The 27,386-nt window shown below is 40.2% G+C and overlaps 1 protein-coding gene across 1 annotated transcript in view; it reads right to left on the bottom strand.

Annotated features, from left to right (window-relative positions):
• Positions 1–5,517: 5,517 nt before the first annotated feature.
• The window catches only part of rgs17 (regulator of G protein signaling 17), a 32,676-nt gene continuing 10,807 nt past the window's right edge, over positions 5,518–27,386 (bottom strand). The window contains exons 2-6 of the mRNA XM_061744595.1: positions 24,950–25,340; positions 16,539–16,669; positions 8,096–8,170; positions 7,759–7,990; positions 5,518–7,445 (exon numbers count right to left, since the gene is read on the bottom strand). Coding sequence (XP_061600579.1) covers positions 7,257–7,445; positions 7,759–7,990; positions 8,096–8,170; positions 16,539–16,669; positions 24,950–24,952 — 630 coding nt within the window. The 5' untranslated portion in view covers positions 24,953–25,340 and the 3' untranslated portion in view covers positions 5,518–7,256. The remainder of the gene's footprint in view (positions 7,446–7,758; positions 7,991–8,095; positions 8,171–16,538; positions 16,670–24,949; positions 25,341–27,386) is intronic.

The following is a 27,386-nucleotide window of genomic DNA, read 5'->3' as shown; positions in this document are numbered from 1 at the left end:
AAATCTATTATTTATTATAAGTTGTTACATTAAGTTTCTCTCTAGCAGCACTATTTAAATTACGGATATTCAAGGGCAGTTACCACAAACTGTAGTTCTCTCTTAATGCAAGATGTCATCATGTAAACAAAGACAGACAAAGAAGATAAGATTAAATGTACCACAACATGGGCACACTGTTAACGTGACACTGACATACAAAGTTCAAGGCTGATAAACAACAACTTTTGTGTTTTAAAATGTAAGTGACAAAATCTTTCAAGTTGGGATGAAATTAAAAAAGCGCATAAAATGAAAACAGTGTACAGGTTTTCGTGACAATTACAGCTTTAGCTGAAATTGGTGTGATCAGTTGGTATCCACATGAGTCATGTAGCAAAATGTCCAGTTCCTGTTCAGAAAGGTCTGTGGGTTACATGGCGTTAGTAGATTATCTGTGGATGGTTTTGAGAAATGAAGCAAATATGACAAAAAAAAGAAACTTGAAAGACATGTAACAAAACATGTTTCTTCAGGATCATTTTAACTTGTGAGTTCATTTTCCAAAAATGTCTTTGACCTGTTCACACGGAAACAAAATGTAGGTTATAAATATGGCACATTTTATCCACCAAAAGCATTGTTGCACTCCAATGGACAGTAGCACTAAAGACAAAAAATGACAACTTTGATGGTCCCACATTTTCAGAAATCTTCACATTGTTCAACTATTTGTTAAATAATTCTTTAAAGAATAACTTGACATTTTGGTAAAAGTGTTTATTTGTACTTTTTTGACAAGAGTCACACAATGCAATAAGTCTAGCAGCTAGTTAGCTTAGCTCACAAATGTTGTGTACTTTGCGAATCATAAACCACAAATTTTCATTGTTTTTTTTTCACATTCACCCCAAAAATAAAATGCACATAATAAAAAAAGATATTAAGCAAAAAGGTTTCACCATATTCTTTAGGTAACAAGTCCTAGCTAAACTAAGCTAACCAGCTGCTAGGTGAAATTGGTTTCAAACATTTTTCTAAAGTAGTTTTTCACAACCTTTACAGTTTACCAATACTTTGAAACAACAATAAATATTCGTACTCAGTCGTCTACGCTAGACGTGGGTGAAAATATTTATTTATCTGCGACATCATGCACTGAATTTTCAATACTAACCTATTTGAATGTTTTTACAAAAACGCAAGTGTTTTTGACCATCGTTAAAAACAGATTCACTGTGCATTGCTGTAAGAAGTGGCTTGAGTGAGTTTGTTTTAATTGCTACAGTTTAGAACAGATTATCAGTTCCTTTGATCAATCTCTGAGTCACAAGTAAAAGCAATCAAAGTCAGGGACGACGTGATCCTCGAGGGAAGGGGCACAGTGCTTTGAGATGCTTGTGTACTGGCTACTTTTAAAGCTTCATTATCATTTCCTCATCTCTGCATTTCAAATCAGAAAACTGAGGTCACATATGTCCTTGTGTGGCAAGATGAGGGCACAGTCTCCTTCCAGTCTCACCGTGTTGAAGATCAGTGACCAAATTTACCTGCTTTGATCAAATAGTCAGGATCTCGGTTATCTTTAAATGTTGTCATGAAAAATGTGAGCTTGACTGACCCAAACTCTTGATTAAGAATAACTGTTTTGGAGAAAAGTTTTCTGCAAATCAAGCATGCGGAAATTCCCAACCGTGGTTTGTCATTTGTTAATACAAAAGGGGTCAGTTAGTCATTATGGCAGAACCGTGAGACACTCAAAAACAGGAATTAAACACCCACAACTGTCAATATTAGTCAAAACGTACTAAAAGAAAAATATGAACCTCTTAAAAGAGTTTGACATATTTTTAATTGTCTGCATACTGCAGTACTTGAATACATACTCATACAGTATTGTTTATAGCAAATAACTGAATTATTTCATTTATTTAGCACAAAGCATGCTGAATAGAAAAATGTCACTCAATTGTCTAAAGTGACTAATTCTTTTTATTTTTCACCTGCAGGTCATATATCAATGTCTGCATTTTATCTACAAAGGCATGACAAAAAACCAAGAGGTTTAGGCATCTAAATCAATAAAGAATAAAGTGATTGCCTAAAACTGTCGTTAATCAACTTCAAGCAGTACCTTCACAAACATATTGTCTTTCCTAAAGCAGCACAAACACCTCTAGGGGAGGTACGAAAGAGACGTCACGAGGGTGTCGGCGTTCATGTAGGAGGAACAAAACGTCGGTGCGATTTCCGCTGTTTCTGCTGCTCATAACAGTGTTGTTTTTTTTGACATTTCAGAGCCCAAAAAAAGCAAAAAACAAAGATAGAAAAAGAGCTCTTAAGATCAGTTGTGAAGCTTAAAGAGGCACCATATCTAAGCGAGGGGAACCCAGACCCTCCATTTACCAGCCAATAAACCTGCAGTCATGAGGCGCCCTCTCTCACATCCTTTAACAGTTGTGAAAAAGAGAAACCCATGTGTGCTTCACGTCAATGCTACTTTATCGACACAGTGACCGGATGTGGCTACAAAAAAGAAGAATAGAAAAATTGTTTTTCTGATGACATAGCACTTCCATAGATGCACTGTGTGCACTGGCATACAACAAAAAGATAAACATGGTACAATTTGAATTATTCAATGGGAAGTGGATCACTTTTATTTCATTGAATGAATGTGAACGTGCACTCCGAAGGCAGGTTTGCCTTAACTCAGCCCTTCAAAGCCAGCGTATGCAACCCTTGAGGGGAAAAAAATGACAGTCTGACTTGCATGAATAAAATTTGAGTTCATAAGCAGTAAACTGCGTTTGTTTGCTGACTTTATGACTTAACTGTACCTCTGCTGCTTCCTCACAATGCTTCAACTTGTGGCAACAATGGCTTTTGTCTAGCAAAAGTTACATGGTCTATTAAATAATATAAAAAGTGGGGGAGAAACAGACAAGGATAAGTCGTGGGTGGTCTAAATATCGTATTTACTGCACAGACTCGGGGGCTGGGTTCAAATGTCTTAGAAAGTCATGATGTGGTTGCATCCTAAATAAATAAATTCTCTTTCTTTCCTCAGTTAATGCAATTACAGCCTGACTAATTAGAGCTTTTCCCGTCAGCAGTAATCCAGTCATCTATCTAACCAAGACTCCAGCACACAGCCACATAATGTCAGACAACACATTTATTCGTTTTCAGCAAGGATTCTTTTTTTTTTATATATATATCATCACGAAGGCATATACTATTTTCTCTGTATATTACTTGTTCTATATATTTATATACCATATTTATATAGAAACAAAAATAAGCGTACATTTTTGCTGAATAAGATTGAAGAATATCCGCAAAGGGCAATGTAAACCATGGTCCATCTAGACAGGTGAAAGGTGCGGTCGCTCGCCCTTTCCCAACTCACCCAAAGTAACAGATTTGCATAGGCAAAAATGGGATTAGCCCTTAGAAAGTGGATTCCTGAATTCTTTATAGAGATGCAAAATCTAGTTCAGCTGAACACAATTTACAACAAACATACATACAAACAAAAATATTAATAATAATGTTGACTAGGCCAAGCTCTCTTTAACCCCTCTGGTCATATACATATAGTCATTTTTCTGTGCACATGTTTTTGTTTACAGTGTTAGGCTTCAAGTAGATCTAAAAACAACTTGTACATAACAACTAGATGTGAAATAAATTAACCAACATGAGAGGTAGTGAAAAGCCTAAAGAGACGTTTGTCTGTCTTCTTATTCTTTTTTTTTTTAATACAAAGGAAAAAATAAAATGTGTCAGTAAGGCCAAAACGTCGCAGACCTCCGTTTCATTGGAACACTTCCGCTCTCATTGTTATTTTTTTTCTTCTTTTTAAATCAATAAAACCAAAGCCATGTTTCAAAGACCCACTCACTTAGATCCCATGGAAATTTAAAGACAAAAATCTAAACAGCGATGACACCACATCACTTCAAATCATTGTCATTGCTTGTAAAATCCACATTTGAAATGCAGTTATTAAAAAATAAACAACCGTGTACTCTTCCCCGCTATGTAAAAGTCAGAATAAGTTAAGAAGAGAGGACGTCAGCAGAAAATCTGTGTTTCTGCCGCGTTGGTCCTCCCCGTAAAACACTACCAGTTTTAAACTCAGAGGTCCGTGCCAGCCTCAAACCCGCCGGCTCGTAGCTCCCCACTGTTACGAGTATTTAATACACGCATCTCACAATTTATAAATGTAAACTTGGTTTGATTGCACCATGATTTCATTATCTGGTTCTTGGTGAAACATTCTCGTGTTAATTAATATATAGACAACAAGGAAACATAACCGTACCGTGCACAGGAGGGATGTTGTTTTTTTTTTGTTATCAGCAAGTGAGCTTTGTGAGTGACTGAAAAAGTTCCAGAGTTGTCCAAGCGCAGCATCTAAAATGCCTGCGTTTCCTGAAAATTAAAGCTGTTCCAAGGAGTAAGTGCGAAAGTCGACCTTCTCTACCAGAACTGGGTACTGATTTCATCTGCCTCCGATCAACCAGGCACATGCATGCACAGCTCTTGATTAAAGCAGCCAAGCAGTATCAGCCAAGCTCTGCTGGGTGTTAATGTAGTCGCACCGTAGTGCTGTGTTTTCAAAAGTGAAAGAACTCATTTCAGTAAGGAATATTGGAGAAACTCTGGGATGATTATTGGTTTCCTGACTTTATAATGATGACTTACAAGCAAAAAACATCACAACAGGTGGCTTTTGTACTCAACATGACAGCTTATGAAGCATTTGTAATGAAGTCTGGAGGAAGAAAAACTCCAAATCCCATGATTCCATAAATGCTTTTTCATTTTAGGCTCAAGCAAAAAAAAAGAAAGAAAGAAAAAAAAAGGCCTGAATATCTGTTTTTAACAATAAATTGAATTATCTGTCCCCTTATTTTGTTCCTTCAGTAAAACATGCAGACACTAACCACAGGCAGACAGCTACATTAATGATCCTACGATGGCATTCAAACATTTTGTGCATCCTGAAAGGCGCCGTGGTTAATTGATGCGATAACCTTAAAACTCCAAAACCAATCTCAGACAACGAGACGCGGTCTCAGAACAACCCTGGCATCCAGCTGCAGGATCCTGCAGCCTCTGCTCTTCGTCTTCCTCCAGACCAAGCTTGGCACATGAACTTCAGGTAGATAAAGGAGGCAGCGACATGGACGCCTATGTTCATCAGCGAGGAGCAGCACTGTTTCTTTGACACTTCAAGACTGAACCAACCACAGACCCGACAAAGAAGGTCAATTATCCATCAAAGTATGTGATAAATGACTGAACAATATAAAAAAAAAAGAAGATATTGTAGTCATGCAGGTTCTGCTGGAGAGCCAAACGTTAAGGAGCAGGTTCAGGTTCAGGTTCCATCATAGTTCTCATCATATCAAAACATTGGGTCCATTTGGATTGGCTAAAGATTTTAACAGGACATTTGGCAAGAACCCCGTAAATGTTTTTTCTGTTAAGTGTGTAACTGCACCTCTCTCTCTCTCTCTCTCATACACACACACACACACACACACACACACACACACACACACACACACACACATATCCATTGTCAGTGCATGCTGTCAAATTCAGAAAGTCAAACTGGCGTGTGTGAGGGATTAGCGTGGCTAACACAAGCGTGCTAAAGAGCATGCCTACACACACACGTGTTTGCTTGTTTGGGAAGGTAACTCCCTTATGCATATCTGGGAGCTAAAATGAGAGCCTTGAACGGGCAGTAGCTAACTTCTTCACAGCATCTTTGAAAGTATGTTTGGCACCCGGTTCACATATCTGCTGCAGGACTGATGAGATACCTGCGACCTCTAAAGCTAAAGCCTGACAGACGAAGATCAGGGTCAGATAATCCCAATATTCACTACAAATGTTGCCAAGGGCATTTGCTACTGCTCTCAATAACCCTCTGTCTATCGGGACACATAAGAAAAAAATACATGTGTAGGCGCCTTTTTCTTTTCTCCACCTGTGGTTTTAACCCACGTTAACGCACCTGTGCTCGTCAGGCTGTGATGGTCTGAGTTTGGAGGGAGGCGGAGCAGGGGGGGCGAGAAAAGGACGGGAGGTAGGGGTCGTTAAACAAACGGTGGTTGCTTTCCAGAATATGCCCTGCTCTTTCTTCTTACACGTAAAAGGCATTGTGATTTCCTCCGTGGAGAGATTGTTTTGCTTTTGTTAAAAGTTCATGAGTGATGATAACAGATGTAGCTGCCCAACCACAATTCTAGCCCTTACTTCTCCCAGTTTAAGAATCCAAATGGTGGAAAGTGTTGGGATGGACGGATAGGTGAACAGGTGGATCGAAGGATGGGTCAGTGCCGTTGCCTTTGCGATGGAAGCCATCAAATCTCCTCACGAAAGAAAAAAAACAAAAAAAAACAAAACAAAACTGCAGTCAAGATTTAAATTGGCAGAAATGTACTTTTTTTTCCCTTCGCTGAACACAGACAGCCAGACAAAAACACAGCTCCATTGCCTTGATACATCTCAATGTTCGAAAACAGTTGCAGTCCGCGGCTTTTATCGTAGAGAAAGAGAGCGAGAGAGAGCTGCATGCAGAGCCAGCGCTGCTAATGGTTTCGAAAGGGAAAATATGCCCCGAATCCCACCGACAACTGGGTGTCACATTTGGACAGTGAGGAAATATAAAACCAAGTTAAACAAAGCTGAGGAAAATGGGACAAACTTCAAATGAAAAAGTGTGAAAGAGAGTGAGTAAAGACAGAGAATGTTAAAGTGAGGGTAAGAAGCGTGAGGTCTAAATATTACAGTACAGGAACAGTGGGTTTATCCTCTGTTTCTCTCTTTCATTCTTCCTGTCCTCAGCCACTGAGGAGTCCTTGTCCACAGTTAACCAACACCTGGCCATCGGGTCGGCCGTTTCAACTGATCGCTCGCACGTGGGTCGGCCCGTCAACTGAAACAAACAGCACAAGCTGCTAGCAGAACAATCACTGGCCGGCATTAAAGGTCTCAAACTGACCAATAAGCAGCCAGCAAAGGCCGACCTGGCTCCAGTGGACAACTGGATATAAATTGCTTAAAAAAATATAAATTAAAACAAAAAAAACAAAAAAAAAACAACCAGCTATCTTGGACGTCATTCAGTCTTTTCGATCAAAACAGAGCGAGAGAGTTTTCCAAACCCAACTTCTGGCACCATAGTAGTATTTGCAGTTTAAGTAGTAGTCTTGTTGGCGTACGTTGGCAATGACGAAGGGGGCGGAGAGGATTTAGGTGTCGAGGCAGGTGCGCCTCCTGTTGGCCAGGAGGTCTCTGTAAACTGAGGAGTTGAGGAAACGGGGGAAGGAGTCACGGTGCATCAGGGTGTAAATCTGGAGCTGGGCCTCCTCGTACATCAGGTTGCTGGGCTCCGCCAGGCTCTGGTTGATTCCTTCTCTGACCCGGGAGTCCAGACTCACCTGCCGGGAGGAGAACAGTCAGTTTACAAAGTGGCGACATGTGCTTTCCTTATGACAGACTCCCCATAAAGAGGAGCAGCATCTGAATTGGCGCACAATAAACTGGCAGTTGGCTTTTTAATGTCTATCATATTTACTTCATTTGCATGTGTTTTATTCCAACTCAGCATGAGACTCCCTTCTGAATTTACCATTGACTAGCATCCCCGAATGTCCCGCTGCTTCACATGTTATTCTGTGAAAGGTCGTTGGCCTTTTAATTTCACAAGCAGTCGTTCAAGCATAATCCCAGATGATGATGATGATGGCTTACCTCTTTGGGGGATAATATAGACACATAATCCTCATATATGATCCTGGCCTTCTCGTCCACCACGGAGGGATTCGTCTCCTTCTTCAACTCTTCACAGGCCAACCAGAAAAGCAGGTTGTCCTCGCTGTACTCGGAGCGCAGGAACTCCCGGAAGACCTCCCGGCCCTCGAACGAGCGCAGCATCATCTCAAAGCTCCGGGCCCAAGACAGCACCTCCTCCAGGCTGGGGTGTCTGCGGTCAAACATGCAGTCGTGTGTGAGGTCAACAAGAGGCATACAAACACACAGCCAAGGTGACACCAACCAGCAACTCTGGCAGCAGGACGACTGCACGTACTGTTCTTCAGCAGCTTCAATACTGTCCATCTTGGTGCAGGTTTGGCGTTCACTCCTGTCCAGTCTGTCCTCGTTCCTAGAAGAGAGACACGACATATCGGCGTCTGTTTCTGGCTGTTCAGATTCAATTAGATTATCTATTCAGATACTTTTTCTTCTGTCTGGCTCCCACATTTACTTTGGCTTAAAGCTACTCAGTGTAGCAATACCACATGTGGCCACAGGGGGGCAGCGCATCACAACAACGTTCATGTGCCCGCCCCTGGAATTAGACACAACAAAGTACTTCTAGTTGGACAAAGTGGTACTACGTGACCCCGCTCATTAACATATATTATTATTATTATATATTATTATTATATTGTTATAAAGAATAGCTTTAAGGCTGAGCTAAAACATCGAATTAGGCAAGGCAAGTTTATTTGTATAGCACAATTAAACACAAGGTAATTCAAAGTGCTTTACATCAACATTAAAAGCAACAAGACACAATTAAACAGTAAATAACAAATACAATGATAAGAGGTAAAATAATAAAAAGCACAAGTTGTTAAAAAGTAAGGGCAGTAGAGTACCGCGGGTAAGTATTTAATTAATTTAATTTAAGGAGTACGCTTGAGTAAACAGTAATGTTTTTTTTTGTTATTAATTATTTTATTTATGTATTTGACATTTAATAGTTGAAAACCGATAACATAATATTCTTTTTCCATACATAATATTTTTGTATGACACACAAAAACCAAAATAAAATACAAATCAATCACCACCCCCATCCTCCTCTCGGACCAACCAAATTACGTAATGCATAATTATTTTATATCACATTTGCCTTGTTTCAGTATACGCAGACAAAGTACCTATATATTTACGCAAATATACCACATATAAATACACATCAATACACCAAGCCGAAGAAGAGCAACTTATGAGGTCAAGTACAATAACAGTAATGTTTTTAGGCCTGATTTAAAGGAGCTGACAGTTGGAGCAGACCTCAGGTCTACAGGAAGTTTGTTCCACCGGTGAGGAGCAGAATAACTGAACTGCCTCACCTTGCTTGGTTCTGGTTCTGGAACCACAACAAACCAGATCCAGATGAACCTCAGGGGTCTGGGAGCTTCATAGGAACTAACAGATCAAGCATGTATTTTGGTCCAAGACCATTCAGGTCTTTGTAGACCAGCAGTAAGATTTTAAACTCTATCCTTTGACTCACTGGAAACCAGTGTAGTGATTTCATGACCGGTGTAATATGGTCCAGGTTCCTGGTGTTTGTAAGGACTCTGGCGGCAGCGTTCTGGATCAGCTGCAGCTGCCTGATATATTTCTTGTTCAGGCCTGTAAAGATGCCATTGCAATAATCCAACCTACTGGAAATTAATGCATGAATACGTTTTTCCATGTCTTGTTTAGACAGAATACCCTTAATTCTAGAAATATTTTCAGGTGGTAAAAGGCAGATTTAGAATCACAGTGCCCCGTAACACAAGATACATTTTTTATCTATTTATGTAGTCTTTCTATCATATGCAGATCTCCTCACAGGAACCTCCCACCGCCACCAGCGGAAAAGTAGGGATGACGATTCTGCTTTTCCGCATTAACCACTTAAAATATCTGACCAATCACACAACAGTTCTCAAAGACTATATGAAAAAAGAAAGTTCTGCCCAGATGATGTGTTGAGATTAGGCAGCAGGAACACAAAACCAGGCCTGCACGAAAACAATAACATTAGTTTATTTTCCTCGTCGCCCTGGGAACGACAACAAATCTTTCTGTTCGTACAGTTTGTATAAGCCTTCACTCTTCCGTGGGAGGAAGTCCCCACAAAGAGGCAAGCTGGGTGTTGTTTGCCTCTGCAAGTCTGCACGTTTCCTGTTAAAAACGGAAGTGAGAGATGATGTGTCCTCTCAATAACCTGATCAATCGACACCCAACATTTCTCAGCATGTCTGCATGAAGTTTATGAAAAACAAAACGAGATGAAAGAAAAACCTTTCACTGAATGCAAACTTTGCATACACAGAGTGCAGGAAGAGTCGTAAACCTGACTTATTTTGTTTATCGGGAAATGACAAACTTTTTTAGTCATCCCGGGGCCAGATACCGGTGCACCGGTAACAGCCAATCATGTTTAATAAGGCTCTTAAACCATGTAATACCTGACTGATTTGCAATCCTATAATTGTCTATTGTTAGAACAGCAGCTGTCAGAATATCCCAGATGTTCTCTGCTAAACCTTGGAACTGGTTCACAGAGCCGGACAGGCGAGTAAGTGAAAGCCAGGAGCTTCAATCAATTATATGTAAACTGACAGCGTGCACCAGTGACTGTCAGCCAGCGTAGCCGCTTTGGCTTGAGAAACACTTTATACTGCACTGTTCCAGCCTTTTACACAGTTTAAGCTTCCTCTCGCAGAGGTCTGAAACTTCAGTCTCCACAGATGTGAATCAAAACTCTGCAGGACAACATACAAAACGTCACTTGACACCATTAAAAGAAAAATCTTAAGTAGACTATGTTTGGTTTCTTTATTTATTTGCCGTTGAGCACTGTTAAGTCTTTTCATGGAGACCTACACTTAACTGAATTTGCACTGTGCATCTGTGCGGCGTAGGGGAGTGCAGATAAGGGAGATATGTGGTTTAAATATAGAAACACGGCTCTGTATCAGCAGATAAAAAATGGCTCCACAATTCTGACACTGATGAGGACGCAGAGGGGGCAGAAATGCAGCAGTGGACATTTTTTATGGGTGTTACAAGAAGGGCAGCCACAATTATTACATAATCTCCTGATGCCAATCCACTGGGCCGATTCCAGCCGTTTTGGATTATCGCGACAGCTGCTTTCATTCACCTTTAATAAAAACAGTTGGAGGAGACACACAGAAATGTCACCACCACTTCTGCATCATTTCCAAAGTTTGATGTTTGATTGCCAGTATCTTGACGTCATCTCGTTGAGCCCTCTGATTCTGCAGCGGTTTCAAGTAGCGCCATCAATTCTTTATTTAAACGGTTATTATGAGACCTTCAAACTGAGGTATTCTTCACAACTTTAGGGATACCTGCAGCCACATCTGCAGTGAGGCAGTGACAGCTGGGATGCTTGCCAATTATACCCAGGATCATTTAGAAAAGGTTGAATTAAAGTAGACATCAGCTTAACTGAAACATAAAATGAATATGAGCCAAAATACTGACTGAATTGTTTATAGAGTCCACCATCAGTAAGACTGTAGACTAGTTTTTACACACAGCATTTAGTCTGCTTTTTTCAGGACTTCTTCTGTGGCTTTGGGGGAACTTTGATCGGCGAGGTCGGATTAGGGTTAAGGTTAAGACATGAAACATACTAATCATGTCCCAGAAGCCTCTGGGCAAGATACCGTCGTCCACCGTTGCTCCAACCACTAATATTTCCTGTCCAGAGGCTGCATAAATGTGTCAGATAAATGTGATAAAGGCATCTAATGTAAACACCTATACTAAATGAATGTGTGGGACACAAAGAGTGACGGTTTCGAGGTGTTTTCCAAAATCAGAACGCCTCACTGCTCGGTGATTTTAGTACAAAGAAGCTAATGTTGCTGATAGACTTACAGTATATATTTATATTTAATGGCATCACTTTGTATTAAAATTCTGCTTTGTTTCAGTTTGTGTCTGTTGTTCATTGCGTAGAGTAAATCACAAGCTACAACATGATTTTATATTGAGTAGCAATACAATGTTTTGAGAAAAAGCACTGATGTAGCCCTCATATTGCAGGTATTTGATAGCTTGAAAATCAAAAAGTTTTGATGATGTTTCTCTGATGCCACACTACTCTGTACTCTAGTCTCTAGACTGCTGCTGAGATGACACCCTGAATTAACGGGCTGATCAAGAAAGCAGCAGCAGCAGAGAGAAATTCAAAGATATAAAGAGACCAACTGTTGGTATCTTTATCTCTTTTGCAGTTAATTGCACTGGGAAAAAAACAATAAAGCTTCAGTTAAAGTCTTTATGTAAACACTCCAAAGAACTCGGCAGCCTCTCTGTCTGTCGTAGCTCAGTCACACTCGCCGAGTCCACAAAGCTACACACACTGGGCGCTCTATTTTTGTCCTACCATGGAGGATCTTTCCTTCCTCTTGCTGTCTCTTGTCAAAGTCCCTATTGTGCATCAGTAATGGGCTAAGCCAGCCACAGCCCTGCAGGCGCCCTCACAATACGGCTAAATATACAGGCTGTTCTTCACAGCTGTTTTGCATGTGATGTGGATGGAAAGGGCGGGTGAGGCGGGGTTACAGGGAACGGCGGGGGCGGGAGGTCAGAAAGTACCAAAAGAGAAAAAAAGAGACAAGAGAAAAATAATCTGAAATGCTCTCTGACCCTTTAATATTTTCGTGCAAATTCCCCCCCGATCTTCAGCCACAGCGGCATTGCAGCGAGTAGACGTGAGGGCAGCTTTCCAGGATCCTTCTGGAAATCTGACACCAGCGTCTGACTAAGACCCACAGAAGACTCCAAGTCGAACAAGCTGCCACCACTTCAGATGAAGTGGTGTGAGAGAAGCGGCGCATTCACCATTCACTGCCTGAAAACAATGTTTCATTCACTCCTCTCTCCCGGCGAGAGTGGAGCCACGGCGAGGGGGCTTTAGGAGCGTCACACCAACTCCTGCCTCCGGTGCCTTGCTCAGGGGCAACGTGACGGATTATCTTTGTGCAACTCTTCGTGGTCTTCCTTGCAATCTTTATGCGTTAGCACTTTTTTTCCATCTTTTGAAGGAGTTACTGTTTTGTTTCAAAAACATTTATCTACCAACAGCATTTTTCTGTGATGTATAAATATATTTGGATTTTTTAATGTTGATTTTATTTAATTGAAATATTTAAGTGTGGAATTATTGGGAACTAAAGTTGGGAAATGATAAGATTTTATAAATACCAAAACCAATATCATATCTGCATATCAGTCCAATTCTTTATTGATTTCCTTATCAATTCCAGAACCAGTTCCCATGAAGACACTGGTTTTTACCGTCAACACACCCAACTATTATGCTCTTATATACAAAGAATGTGGTTCCTCTAGATGTGACTTGGGAACCATTGATCGGCATATAACCAATCAGAGAAACACAAAATGTGACTTAGGCAAAATAAAAGCCAAACGAGTATCATCGAAATTCAAAAATGGCGTGCTGTAGAGTAGGAATTTGTTGATCCAAGATTTCTGCAATCATGTTGGCTGTTTTCAATAGTGACTCTTGGATGTCCCTGTATGAGTCATCACATAGAAACCTACCCCCGCTGCATTGTGATTGGTCTGATACGTTCTGTACCGGTGGAAATGGCTGGAAAAGGCAGAGGTACCAGACCCTTCTCTCTAAATGAATCTGTGAGGGAATGTATATGACTGGCCAGCAGAGCTACATGCAACTGTGAGCCTGCCGTGGCACTGCTACAAGTTAAAACAAATGTCTTTTCTTATGTCTTATGTCTCGTTGTTGACTCGCCACTAGCACAGAACTGATACATTTATTATGGTTACGATTCTTCATGAAATTCAGAACTGGCTTTGATTCTTAGCCTATAGAGCAGGGGTCTTCAACTAGATTATTCAGGGGGCCACATCTGCAAAAGGACTCTAAGGAGAGGGCCACACTGCGTGCGTGCGTGCACAAAGCGTGCAGGCGGAAAATTTGGGGGTTTTCAAAATTTATTTTGCACTCAAAGACGAACATTTATGTATATATAATAAATTTGTGCACAGGGATGAGCAGGATAATATATCTGTCTAGTTTACATATGAATTATGTATTAATTGTCTCCAGATTTAGTCATTGTGAATGTTAAATATAATATTCAGATAAAGAAATATTATTTTAAATGCAAGTTCATTTTGAAACCATGCATTGTGCAAACTTAATGAAGTTGATATTGACCTACTTTTAATAAAACACGCAATAATGACAAAGCACCACTTTCCACCAAGATTTCCTTATTTGAATATTATATTAAGCATTGAGCACAAGCATTTCCGTCCATAGTAGCCAGTTTGATGTTATAAATAAGCAACCAAAATATTAACCATAAGCTCCTTTATTTATGACACATCTGTGCATTATATCAGCAAAACAAAAGAATTGCATGAAATTATAGGAGACTTAGAAGTCCATCTGAAATGCAAAGTCCTAATTTAGAGATTCAAATGAAAATAATTTCAGGCCAATCCTACAAGCCTAATGATGTAAACAAGTCCTCTATACAATGGAGGTTAATAACAAATACTGTGACAAACATTATCACTTTGCAACACTGGCAAAAAATCTGAAGTAGTAAAAAACATCTCCAACAGAGATTAACATAAACACTGTCCAATAAATCATTAACCAACTGAAAAGGCTACCAAGCATCTTAAACTTTTATTAATTAACAAAATGCGATATGTAAACCATGTTAGTTTTGCTTACTTCGTCACTTCCGGCCGACCAGAAGTGACGCGGCCGATCGATCGGGACAACACTACTTTCCCCCCCTTTTTTTAAATATGACCAGGGGCCACATAAAAGCTCCTGGTGGGCCGCAAGTGGCCCGCTGGCCGCCAGTTGAATATCCCTGCTATAGAGCTTTAAAAAAATACATACACACACGCACACATACATATACATATATATATATATATATATATATATATATATATATATATATATATATATATATATATATATATATATATATTAGTGGTGGGACTCGATTAAAAAGATGTATCTAATTAATTAGAGGCTTTGTAGTTAATTAATCGCAATTAATCGCATATCAATATTTGACACGAGAAGCGACATTTTTCAATTTAAATGGATTTTGGTACATGACTGAATCATTGAATTGACACATAAATTAGCTTAAACAACAAAATTGTGTTTATTTTGATAACTGAATGTTAACATAAAGTTCAATATGAATAATAGGGATATGATTGCATTGTCCACAAGGCGCAAACTTAAATTCAAGTTAGCTTTTATTCAAGCGTTTTCAGGACTTTTTGTAAACTTTCTATGTCTTAAACACATTTGTTTTTGTTTAGTAAAATTAAAAAACAACTGGAACTAGGAGCGTCGTGTGTGCGGTAGCGGAGGCTGGAAGAGCTCCCGTAATAGGCAAATTCTTTCTTGCATGATTTGCACACAACTGTGCTTTTATCCAGGTTTCCACTCTGTAGTTTTTTTAAACTAAAATTTCCGCCCACCGAACCAGCAACGACTTCCCATCAGTTTAGTTTCCATTGTTGTTTCTCGTGTTGAGATCTGTGCATCAGTATTACGGGTAACTTATACCGGGAACTAGTGCAACGAGAACCGTTCCCCACTGTTTGGAGTGCAAAAGTAAATTGCGATTAAATGCGTTATTTTTTTTTGTCGCGTTATTTTTTTTATAATTAATTAATCGTAATTAACGTGATAAAGTCCCAGCCCTAATTATATATATATATATATATATATATATATATATATATATATATATATATATATAAAAACAAACCAAACAAACACTAGTACAAAACACTGTTCCAGTTACGCATCTGCACATGTGTTTTAAGGCGATAAGCCCATCAGTCTACAGGTGTTACCATTGAAGGACATTTCAAGAAAAGGGACTGCGGTCTGTTATCACTACGAGGCACAAACATCACAAAAGGATCAACAACTTTAAGACGAGAAGAGAAGAAGTGATTGTGAACAGTTAAATTCAAAGAACTCTAAGAGTTGATTTCATTTGTTGGACCCACTACGTTTGTAAAGTCTGTGTTGCCTCAGTTGGATTTTTAGGGAAACTCGACATCAGCGAGAGATCAGGGATTAGGTAACAGGATTAAGGCCAAAGGCAACTGTTTGTTGTTCCAGGCACTGGAGTTATATCTTTAGCTCCAAATACTGACACGGTTTAAAAATATCTAGTTGTAAATAGATACTCAGACCCATCAGGCTTTGTTTGTCTGCAGACTAACAGCATCCAAAATCAAATAACTGGGTTAAAAAAAGAAGCTGAATCTAGAGCATGCGTCCACTGACCGTCCATTGATCTTATTTTTAGACCAAAGATTTTTCACACACTTTGGTTTGATGGTTATTTTGGAGAATTATTTTTCCTTCACCTCTCCTTTCCAAGAGTTGCAGTCAATTAATTACCCCCAGATAAATGTTAATGGCCGCTTCCTGAAGCTCACAGTTGCCCACATTTAGCTCTGTGTTGGTCTTTTCCAGATGTCTGTGCACGTTTGTTTAGATAATCTGCTTTCTGCAACTGAAAACAATAATATGCTTTGTTGGAATAAAAACAGCGATTAAACACAGCTTTGTTATATTGTTTAGCTGCAGCCTTCCTGAAAAAACCACACAATGAGGACTGGAGTGCACGTTGCGGTCCATCATACAGTTCACTCACCAGAGACACTTGCAGCAGCCGCACCAGCAGAGGCAACAGGTGTTGGGCCGGGGCTGTCCGGGGGCCTGGGGTGGGGCCTCGATATGAGCCGCCTGCCTTTTTCTCATCTCCACTCCACTCACACTGCAGGGCTTCGTGCATGGAAAGGAGATAAAGTTTAATACTATTCAAATCAATCATAATTTACATCAGACAAAACAGAGCCGGCTTCACCGTCTGTTCCCCAGCAGCTTTTTTTTTTCTTTTTAATATATTTTTCATCCGATGGTGGAGCTAAAGCTGTGGTGTGTGTGCAGTGTTGCCAATTTCATGAATCCTTGACAATATTTTGCTATTTTTTAAACTAACTCCATGTCAAATCTAACTTGTTTTTTTCTAGGTGACTGTTGCAGATGTAATTTCATCTGCCATGATGCCGTCTTTTAGCATATGTGAACAGTGATTTTGCAAGTTTGAAATTGCAATTTCAATGTTGTTTTACCATCAAACAAAGAACAGAGAAACTACATGAATGATAGCAGCTTCAATGGGAATGTGGCTGCAATAACGTACAATATCCGCAAAGGCACAGAGCAAGAGTGAGGCAGACTAAATGAAAAAAGCCGTAAGAAAGTGGATAAATCCTTTACATAAAAACTTTTTTCAGCAGCCAGAATCCTTTAAGAATAGTCTGCTTCACTGGACTTGTGTCAGAGAAACAGACCAAGCATGAGAGAGAGAGAGAGAGAGAGGATTTCCTTCTTTCCTTGGTACGGAGGTTTCTGGCATCAGACCAGCCTTTTCACTCAATTTCGACACACACATCCACTTTAATGGGCTCGGACACAGATGGAGAAACGGGATCTACATATCCAGCGCACGGACACCCACTATAAATACACATAGTCCTGCACATTTCTGGTAAACCACTCAGCTCCTTCATTATTCATCATCTACCTGATCTGCTGTCGCCTCCTAACATGAACCATCCATCATCCCCGGGAAGATGAACATTTATGTAACTCATTTTCATAATAGGGTGCTTCCTTTTAACAATTTTAAATCACAACAAAACATTATGCTACTGCTGTTTTTACCTGCTATTGATTTTCTGATAGAATGAACCTAACATGTACAGGACGTAACAAAAAAAAAAGACTTCTCTATTAAATCAGCATAAAATGAATAGGGCTGGGTATCGATTCAAATGTCAAGAATCTATTCGATTCCGATTCTTAATATTCAGAATCGATTATCATGATTCGATTCGATCCGATACTGATTTGGCTTAGTGTTATTTAAAATGTTTTTTGAGCTGTTGCCTGAATTTTATGACTGTAAAATAACTAGTGAAATAATAATATCACAATAATTATTGTGAAATAACTAAGAAATAAATAACTCAAACGGGCCTTTCAATATCCATTTAAAGTGCAAAAAAGAAAGAAATTGCAACAGTTCATGCAGTAAACAAATCATTTTAGCTTATCTAATTTATTCCGTCACCACGCACACATATTGCCATGAAGCACCTGGCATTTTTCAGAATTGTCATGACAAACTGTGTGTCCGACTACTGGGATTAAAGTTCACCTGGCCAAAATGATGAAAAAAAAAAATAAATAAAAAAAAATTGATCTTTAGACATAAGAATCGATTTTTAGGAATTAATATGAGAATCGATTTAGAATCGGAAAATCAATTTTTTCAACACAGGCCTAGTTATGAAGCTGAAGAGCCCAAAAAAGGTTTGACCGATCATTAAGGTTTGTGTATTAATCAAGCTTCCACCAGGTGACTATTATGGCGCTGGAACACAATAGTGCTTCATTCCTCTTTATATGTGACATTCCCACTGCATGGTCTATGATCTTTCACTCCACGCCTTTCAAACCCTGATCCTTGAACTTTAAGCATCACAGTAATTCTGCCTAATTCCTTGTCAAACCGACAAATGCAACATGATGCAATATGATGTTAAGGGCAGCCGCCATCAAAGTTTCCATCAGCTCCTAGAAACACAGCTTCTCCAGAAACAACACGGACCATGGAGGGTATGCGCTGTGATCGGGGCATTTTTATTCTGTTAACTGCTGATCCTAAAAAATCCTGACTGTCGACAAGAAACATTCGCAAAAACAAAAACTGGAATCATAACACTATCATGAGCGAACATACCCTCAAGCCTAGGATGAAAACAGTCAAAATCATGAATTAAGCCCCCCCCGAAAAATGATATTTTATACCTTCTTTTTTTAGCTGTCAGTTGATCCTTTTTTAAACAGTGGTCTCACCATAGTGGGACAGAAAAGATGGTCTTTTTTATAGTGTACCATCTCTTAAGAGATGCGTCTGGAACCCCACCGGGATCTTTATTGGAGATAGTGGCCGGATTGATGCTCTTGCATATGATTTGTTTCCAGAGGTAGTTTCTTTTGAATCCATTGGTGCTACCCTCTGGAAATCAAAGTCAAATCCTAAGAAACAAGATGCAGATGCATCAGTCCTGCCCCGAGAACGCTGCTGCTTTACTTCCTACAGGACTCTACAAGGACTAAAACTCCTGCCCTGCATCTGGTTCATGTACAGCGGTTTAGCGAGAGTTCAGTCGGTCAACTCACACAATCATGAATCCTCTTGTTACTACAATCAAACAGTGATACTTTGGCGCCGAGGCTCCATCTTTATCACTTCAGATTACACCTACAGTGAGATATTGGGAGTGACATCCTTTACTATCAAGGGTGAAGTGGCAGTGGTGGGGTTTTAGAGCAGCAGCCAGCTCCGCTGCTGTGTAGAAGTTGGCAAAGTAGAAAAGGGCATGATTATACCTTTTAAATACAACCATTTTATGATTCAGAGGATGTCCCTGGAACGAACCATGCGGAGGGTAAATGTCTGCGACATGTTGTGACATGTTGCCAGAGCAGACGGCCTGAGCCGGTGTACAGGCATCACCACAGCTCAGCTTTTTATAGTCTTAAATTCAGCCATCAAACTGCTTAATGATATTTTATTTAAAAAACAAAACCTCTGAATAATGTATCTGTAGGAAAATAACGCACAAATTTCTTCAGCGCCAAACAATTAATTACTTACTAATAGAATGAACATAATATATGAGCTCTGAGGTTTCCTTTACAGGCCAAGCTTCACTTTTCTTTGAAATCGCCAAAATGAAAGAAACACTTAAGAAAAGATTACTACGAAAAAAACTCCTGTTAAAAAAACATGCACAGGGCTGAAGCAATAGGAAATACAGCTCTCACCCTTTTTATTACATTCAATACTGCATTTATAACATGTCTTTAATATAAAAATTATGATCAAATATGCTCCTAATCTGTACTCATCAAAATCCAGGTTGTGCTGCTCCTTGCAGGTAGGGGAGTCCATTAAAAAAATAAATACATTAAAATAAAATGCCCTTCTCAGACAAATACAGTACTTTTAAACCCACTCAAAATAAATAGTCTACTCTAAGACGTCCCTCTAATGCCTGAAAGTAAGTCACAGATGTACATCCTCCTTTAAAGTAGGCTTCTCTTTCCACGGTCGGTCTGAACTGCAACAGCCATCTCAGAAAATGGCAATCGAGTGTTATCATAGGAGTGCAGCTGGAAAACGCAGTAATCAACTGTTGCACAACTGGTGAAACAAGACTCTTACCTGTAAAGTCATAATTGAGTTTCTCATTCAGCACTTAAAACCATCCAAACAAAAACAACTGCGTCTCAGCACTTTCATAAGAGTCATTCCCTCTGCTGTGCATGCACATGCATGGTTCCCGGTGACGGTGATGCAACGCAGGTAAGGCTGAAGTGGGCTGCCTGATATGCAAATGCGGTTGTATGCAGAGCAGAGCGGAGCGGCTGTCAGCTATTCAGCGAGCGGGCACTACTGATGGAAAACAGCCTGCTAGATGCAAATGACGGAGAGGGTTCGGCTTTGTTCTAAACCAGGAGAGGAGAATGTGCAATTGCTGTGCGGAAATACAAATATGGTGAAATGAGTCTATTACGCATCCTCTGGGCTTGCACACTTGATAAACATTGACTCTAGTATAATATTTAAAAAAGAAACAAAAAAATACAGTTTGCAAGCTCTCTGCATGCACAATTTGTGGGTTAAATGTCTGAGGAACAACTTGACTGTGCAAAACTTTCTTGCCAACTTGATAAAAATCTTGCTTCTTCTGGCAGATGAGAAAGTCTTCACCCTGCATCAGCTTGTTTTTGCTCTTTTTAAAATGTTTATTTATCTAATTCACAAGGTCACATGACTTAGTCTGTAAATAATAAAAGAATAATCAAAAGGATGTTGTATCACACCGTATCTAACCACTCATGGAAAATTATTTGGGATTGAAACACTGAAAGTAGAATTCAGCTCCGGTGGCACAAAAAAGCCAAACTATCTCAATAATATTATTATAAGTCTGTTCAGCTTCATTTAACTTTTCAGCCAGGTTGACTCACTCATTCCCATGGGAACCTGAAACATTTTCAAAGCCGTGTAGAAGGGGCGATTTAAAACATGTAAATGCAGGTAAAGCAGGTAAATATAAGACAAAATGGAAACACTGTCTCAAATAGTGTGGACAGGTGCGCAGAAGATCTAGAGCACAGCTCAATGAGCTTCATGGTGGATGTGTGTGGGCTAAGCTTGCAGGAAAGCCAGTCTACTGTAAGTAGGGAATATCCCTTGATTCCCTTAACAGTATCCATGCTTATCTTCTTATCTTTATCTCTCTCCCTCTAACTTCAAGAGAGACACAAGAAGAGGCATGTCTGTGGCAACTTCAGGATACCTCAGCCACTTCTTCTGACCTCAAGTCACTCCTTTATTTCAGTAACTTGCACATACATGAATTGCTCTTTTTTTTCCCGACTAAGTGGCCATTTAACAAAACTAGTTTCCATCAACCACGTGGGGATTTTTCAGATTTGAGTTCTGTTATTAATTAGATATAATTAATAAAAAATAGTCCTTTTGGGATGAAATTGCAGTGATATTTATAATCAGATGAATCACCTACGTAGCCAGTTACCAACAGACATGGGAGATGCTTCTGAAGACTTTGGAAAAACAAAGAAACTATGATCTGTTTTTTTTAAACTACAGGAGTAGGATTCAACCTTCACGCACAATATTTGAGGAACAATCGTTCCCATTAATAACTATCAAATAGGAAAGCATTAATCAAACTAATTGGGATACAAACAGCTCGGGTGCAGAAAGGTTAAGGTTTAGATTATTTTAAGTATAAAGAATTTCAACTTTCATAAGGCAGCACAAATGTAAAAATAGCCATTTGTTACTTTGAAAATTGAGGTGCAGTATTTAAACACCCTTCACCTCTTTCCTGTTGCGGCAAGATGCTACCAGTGTTTTTTTTTTTTTTTACATTAATCTACACTCGGTTCCCATTATGACAAAGTGAAAACAAAATTTTAGAAATTTGTGCACATGTATTAAGATGGAAAAACTGGAATATCACACCGGTTTAAGTATTTAGCTGATTTGCAGCAACACTTGAAATTCCACTCAGGTCCTTCCCACTTCGCTCGGTCATTGCTGAGGTGGTTCCACACCTTGAATGGAGTCCAGCGGTGGTAAATTAACCTGATTGGAAGTGACTTGGACAGGCACAAACTTCTCTCATAAAACACTTCACTGGGGAAGGCCACAAAAACAAATCTGCTGCAGAAGAGCACAGCAGCCTCCATAATTCTCAAAGGAGCCATTTTTTTTGGCACAACCAGGTCCGTATCAAGAGCTGGACGCCCAGTGACTCTGAGCAGTTGGGGGAGGAGGACCTTAGTGAGGAAGGTGATTAAGAACCTGATGTTGACTTTGCCTGAGCTCCGGAGATCCAGTCTGGAAATGGCAGACAGTTCCAGATGGACGACCATCACTGCAGCCCTCCACTGATATAGGATTCAGGCAGAGTGGCTAGAGAAAAATCCCCTCCTCAGTGTAAAACACATAAAAGCCCACTTGGATATTGCCAAAAAGCACCTGAAGGACTCTCAGACTGTGAGAAACAAGACTCTTTGGTCTGATGAACCCAAGTTGGAAATGATGAGGCCTCAAATCTAAATGTTATGTCTGAAGGAGACTAGGCACAGCTCGCTCTCTGCCCAACACCGTCCCAACACTGAAACATATGGTGGGAATGCCATGCTGTGGAGGTGTGTTTGCTGCCGCAGGGACCAGGAAGCTGGTTATGGTGGAAGGAAAGCTGAATGGAGCAAAGTATAAAGAGATCGTCAATGAAAATCTGTTCCACAGTGCTCAAGACCTCAGACTGACGGGTTGCCTGAAATGCAGCAGTAAATAAAAAGATGTCAACCTTAACTTAAAGCAAATTATTTTCTGCAGCCCTGATGCATTCTGGGAGTTTGTTCCACAGGTGGGGAGTATAAAAGCTGAACGCTGGTTCTAACTTCTAACCTGAGGGTTCTGGTTGGTTCATAATGGACCAGGAGATCGGAGGTGTATTTTGGCCCAATACCATTCAGAGATTTATAAACCAACAGTAGGATTTTTAAAATCCTGGCTCAGTCTGAGTTATATGGTCCACTCTCCTGGTCTTAAAGACTCATATATACATGCTCATATATACATGCTAAGCTCTATTTATCTATCTTCCACTCTTTTCTTTTCAGCTCTTCAGAGGTCACCACAGCAAAACTATCCATAGATAGATAGATCTCATAATCCAATTAGTCGTTTCCATAGATTAATCACCCATTAAATGATTGTTAGTTGCAGCCCTAGTGTTCGCAGCCAGGACCTCCCATTTCAAACGAAATCTATCTGTGCAGACTAAAACAGTTCTTCAACCAGGCTGTAAATAAACTTAGCAGAAAAAGTAAAGAAAAATGGGTTTGGTAGATTATTTATTTGTTGTAGCGATGCTTCCAGGAACTAAATCTTATACCAGATGAAAGCCTGTTTATTTCCCTTTTAAATGGGGACACATTTATAAGGACCAAGCATTTGTGGGATGAGCAGCAGAGCTGAGTTTGTCGGTTGCGCCCATGGAAAATCTGCCAAATCTTCTCTGCAAAAGCCAATCAACTTTGACTCTTGTTTGGTGGACTGGATGATTGAAGTTTGAAGAAACAATACATATCAGCAATTTAACAAATGTATCCATTCAACAAACGGGAGCCTCAGTACAAGTGGAGGAACGATACACAGCCATACCAGCCTGGCAGCTCCTCATGCTGGTCACCTGCCTGGTCACACACTGCTGTGGGACGGCATCCCATTCTTCAACCAGCATGTTGCAAGTCAGCCAACGAGGTTGTGTTGGTCACTCTGACATGAATCCCACAAGTGTCCAGTGGGGTTGAGGTCAGGACTACTGACAGGCCACTCCCAAACTCTGGTGGTAGTCTCTGATAAACCCTGCTCTGTGGGGGTGAGCGTTGTCATCTTGGAAGATAGAGTTCAGCCCCAGACTGGAGATGTGGGATTGCCCCTGGCTGCAGAATCTTATCTTGATATCTCTGCATTGAGATTGTCTCCAATGAAGAGCCCGTTTCTCCAGTGATGGAGATGCCGCCTGAAACCATCACACTGCCTCCGCTAAAAAGATGTTGCACTATCAGTGCAGCAATCATTATAGAGTTCTTCGTGTGTTCTCCACAATTTGACCATATGATCCAACTGCCGTAGGCAGAATATGAACTACCGGTAATCGCTGAACATTATATTCCTCCCCATGTTCAGGTTCCAGTGCACGTGTTGCCACCACCAGCGCAAACAGGCCTGAAAGTGAAGGGCAGTTAAGCCTGCCCTCTGAGACTGCCTATGAGACTGGGGATTTTCCAGATTGTCTGGGCAGAGAAATGTCGACCATGTCGTCCTGAAAACCTTGACTGCAAATATGTAGAAGACATTCTACAAGTCCTGACAGGGTGAAGAAACGGTTATTGGGTTGTCGTTTGACATAGGCAGACAAGATTTGGCAAATTTTTCATGGGCAAAACCTTCATACTCGGCTTTGCTGCTCATCCCCCAAATGCATGTTCCTTACAAATGAAACAGGCTTTCCAACGGTATAAGATTTATTGCCAAGAAGCATTGTTACAACAAAAATAATCTACCAAACCCAAATGTCCTTACTTTTTGTGCTTAGTTTATGTTTACTTCTGCTGCAAAGTTGGATTTTTTAACATGGCAGTTAGTGGAGATTGATTCGCTTTTGGAGCCAGCCCCTTGTGGTCGGCCAAGGAACTGCAACTTCACCCCAGAAGTGGAAATGTTGGCGCTCTAAACTCATTTACCACCATCTTCATCCAAGTTCTTTAATATCGTCATTGGAATTATTGAACTCATATTCCAACAATAAACTCTGAAACTGAACGCCTCCTCAGGATCTCTCTCATAACAGTAATACTAGACAGTTGCAAACTTACCATGAATTAGCGAGTTCCTAAGCACCAGTCAGACAGAGCAGTCATGGCGTGAGGTAATAGGTTGCTGGATGATAGCAAGCTGGTTGAAAAAGTGAGTGACTGTTGGACTGTTTGAGTGTCTGTTTGGCTTGCTGGAGCTGCAGGACAAGGCGAAGAGGCTCTTTTCACCACCGAGAAGAGAGGTTACTGCTGTCACCATCCCTGACCCACTGGCACAGAAAGGGACACGGGAGCTGAGGTGGGATGTGATTACTGTCCGCCCCTATTTCCTTATTTCAAGATGTCCGTCGGTCTCTCTCACCGTCACCTCCTAGGCTTCCTCAGATCTCAGTAAAAGGATCATTTATGAACTGGGGAGTAAAAGTATGAGGGAGCGTTGAATGTACAGCATCTGGAAAACACAAGGACAAAAAAAATCTGTTTTACAAACTGAAACACCACAAAATCAATTTAATCACTAAATAACATGCAGACTTGAGTAACAGTGAAACAGAACGTAGTCTTGGATAAATCCATTATCAAAACAGCACATGCACTTTAAAACAAGTTTAACCCACAGCTCCAAAATAGACAACATTAGCTGCTCTACGGGAGCAACAACCGAGATTCTCAGACCTCCCTCTCCCATCATCTCTTTCAGATGGACTCTAAGGTATTTGCATGCCAGCCTACAAATATAATCTTTCTATTTGAGCCCTAAATCTGCCCGGAGACCTCAATATGTCCTAAACACCTCCCATAGTAGGTATCTGGCAGGCATCACGAGTAGATGCCCAAACCACTTAAGCTGGCCCTGTTGAATGTGGAATAGCAGTAATTCTACTTTGAGCACCTTTTCATATGAGTGAGCTGCTCACCCCTGCGCGAAGGGTGAGCCCAGCTACCAATCAGAGAAAGCTTATTTTCTTCACTCGTATTTGCAATCTCATTTTTTCTGCCTCTAACTGCCACTCATGTCATGACTGTCAATAACCTGCTTCATTCCACCCCTGCAAACACAAATAAAAAAACAAGTCTCTAAGATACTTGAACCCATTCAGATGACACAAGAACTCATCCTCAACCCAGAGCGGGTAATCGAGCCTTTTGCTACTGAGGACCAAGGACTCAGACTAAGAGGTGCTAATTATCATCCCAGCTGCTTCACAGTCTGTTGCAAACCACCTCGGTGACAGCTGGACGTCTACCTTCACAACCACATCATCTGGAAAGTGCAGATGAAGTCCTTGGACAACCGAACTGGAAATCATCCACACTCGGGGTGCAAAGACATTGTCGACAGAAATCAATAATAAAAATAGTCGCCAACAAATTTAATTGTCGACTATTGTCTGCAAAAACTAAAATTGAGTGAGGCATCTCCTTCCTTCTTATCTTTGCTGAGAGTTGCACTTGCTGCCGTAGAGTACTGTGCCAGGTAAGCAACAAACAATGCATCACCCCGGCGACAGGCAGTAAAGTTCAATAAAAGATGTATTTTTGGATGAAGCGTCCATCTTTCACATTTTTCATTTTTAATTAGTGCATCATTTAAACAACCTTGTGCAAAATTTAAAAGTTGAGAGCTAAATACGAGCCATTTCATAATTATGAGATTCAATCGACTATCAGCATAGTCGTTAGCTGCGGCTCTAGCCCAGACCCCGCTGAAATATAGTTTAAAACTGTTGGAAACAACTGGTGAAAGTGCCTGCCGCTTATAGTCTTGTGGACCTAACGTGGCATTTTCACTGAGGTTTAAAGTCCTACCAAGATGAGGTCAACTAGAATGATGATGTGAAAAGACAAAACATCACACCAGCAGCAGGTCTGTTTTTGAGGAGCAGTGATGAGCCAGAGTCCACGGATACAGCCATAAAGCCCCATTGGGAGAACACATTATGTGAGCGTCAGATCATTTTTGGATCAAAGTTCCTTCTCCCAACATGGCCAAGCTCCTGAGAGTCCTCCTCCGAAAGTGGAGACCTTTAAAAGTACTACTTTAAAGAAATGATCTCCCCACCTCCTTTAGTAGAAAAACAGTGAATCCAGGAAAAGGGACTTTCTTGGCTTCGTAGTTCCTGGGAGACGTTTGTATGTTTACACATAAAACTGATAAATTGCCAGCAGACAAGATTCATGTTTTGTTTATTTTGCGTTTGTGTTCACTTGATTTTATCTTATAGCCACACAGCCTACCAGGGTCTTCTTGCTTCATCTTTATTAGGACAACTGATTATCTATCATTGGCACACTTCGCTGCAAACCACCATAAATATGATTGTAGTTACGTCGAAGTATAATACCATAAATTCATAATCAGATCTCATGGGATCTCATACTGAAAGTAAAATTTCAGTTGTATGCCTCATCAACCTTACCTTTTTATTATTATTATTATTATTATTATTATTATTATTATTATGACTCAAGACTATCCATGTGGGCACTCTAGTAC

This window comes from Cololabis saira, chromosome 17 (assembly GCF_033807715.1).
Source record: "Cololabis saira isolate AMF1-May2022 chromosome 17, fColSai1.1, whole genome shotgun sequence".
Classification (NCBI taxonomy): Eukaryota; Metazoa; Chordata; class Actinopteri; order Beloniformes; family Belonidae; genus Cololabis; species Cololabis saira.
Note: the sequence above shows the minus strand (reverse complement) of the source record. Positions and strands in the feature narration are given on the sequence as shown.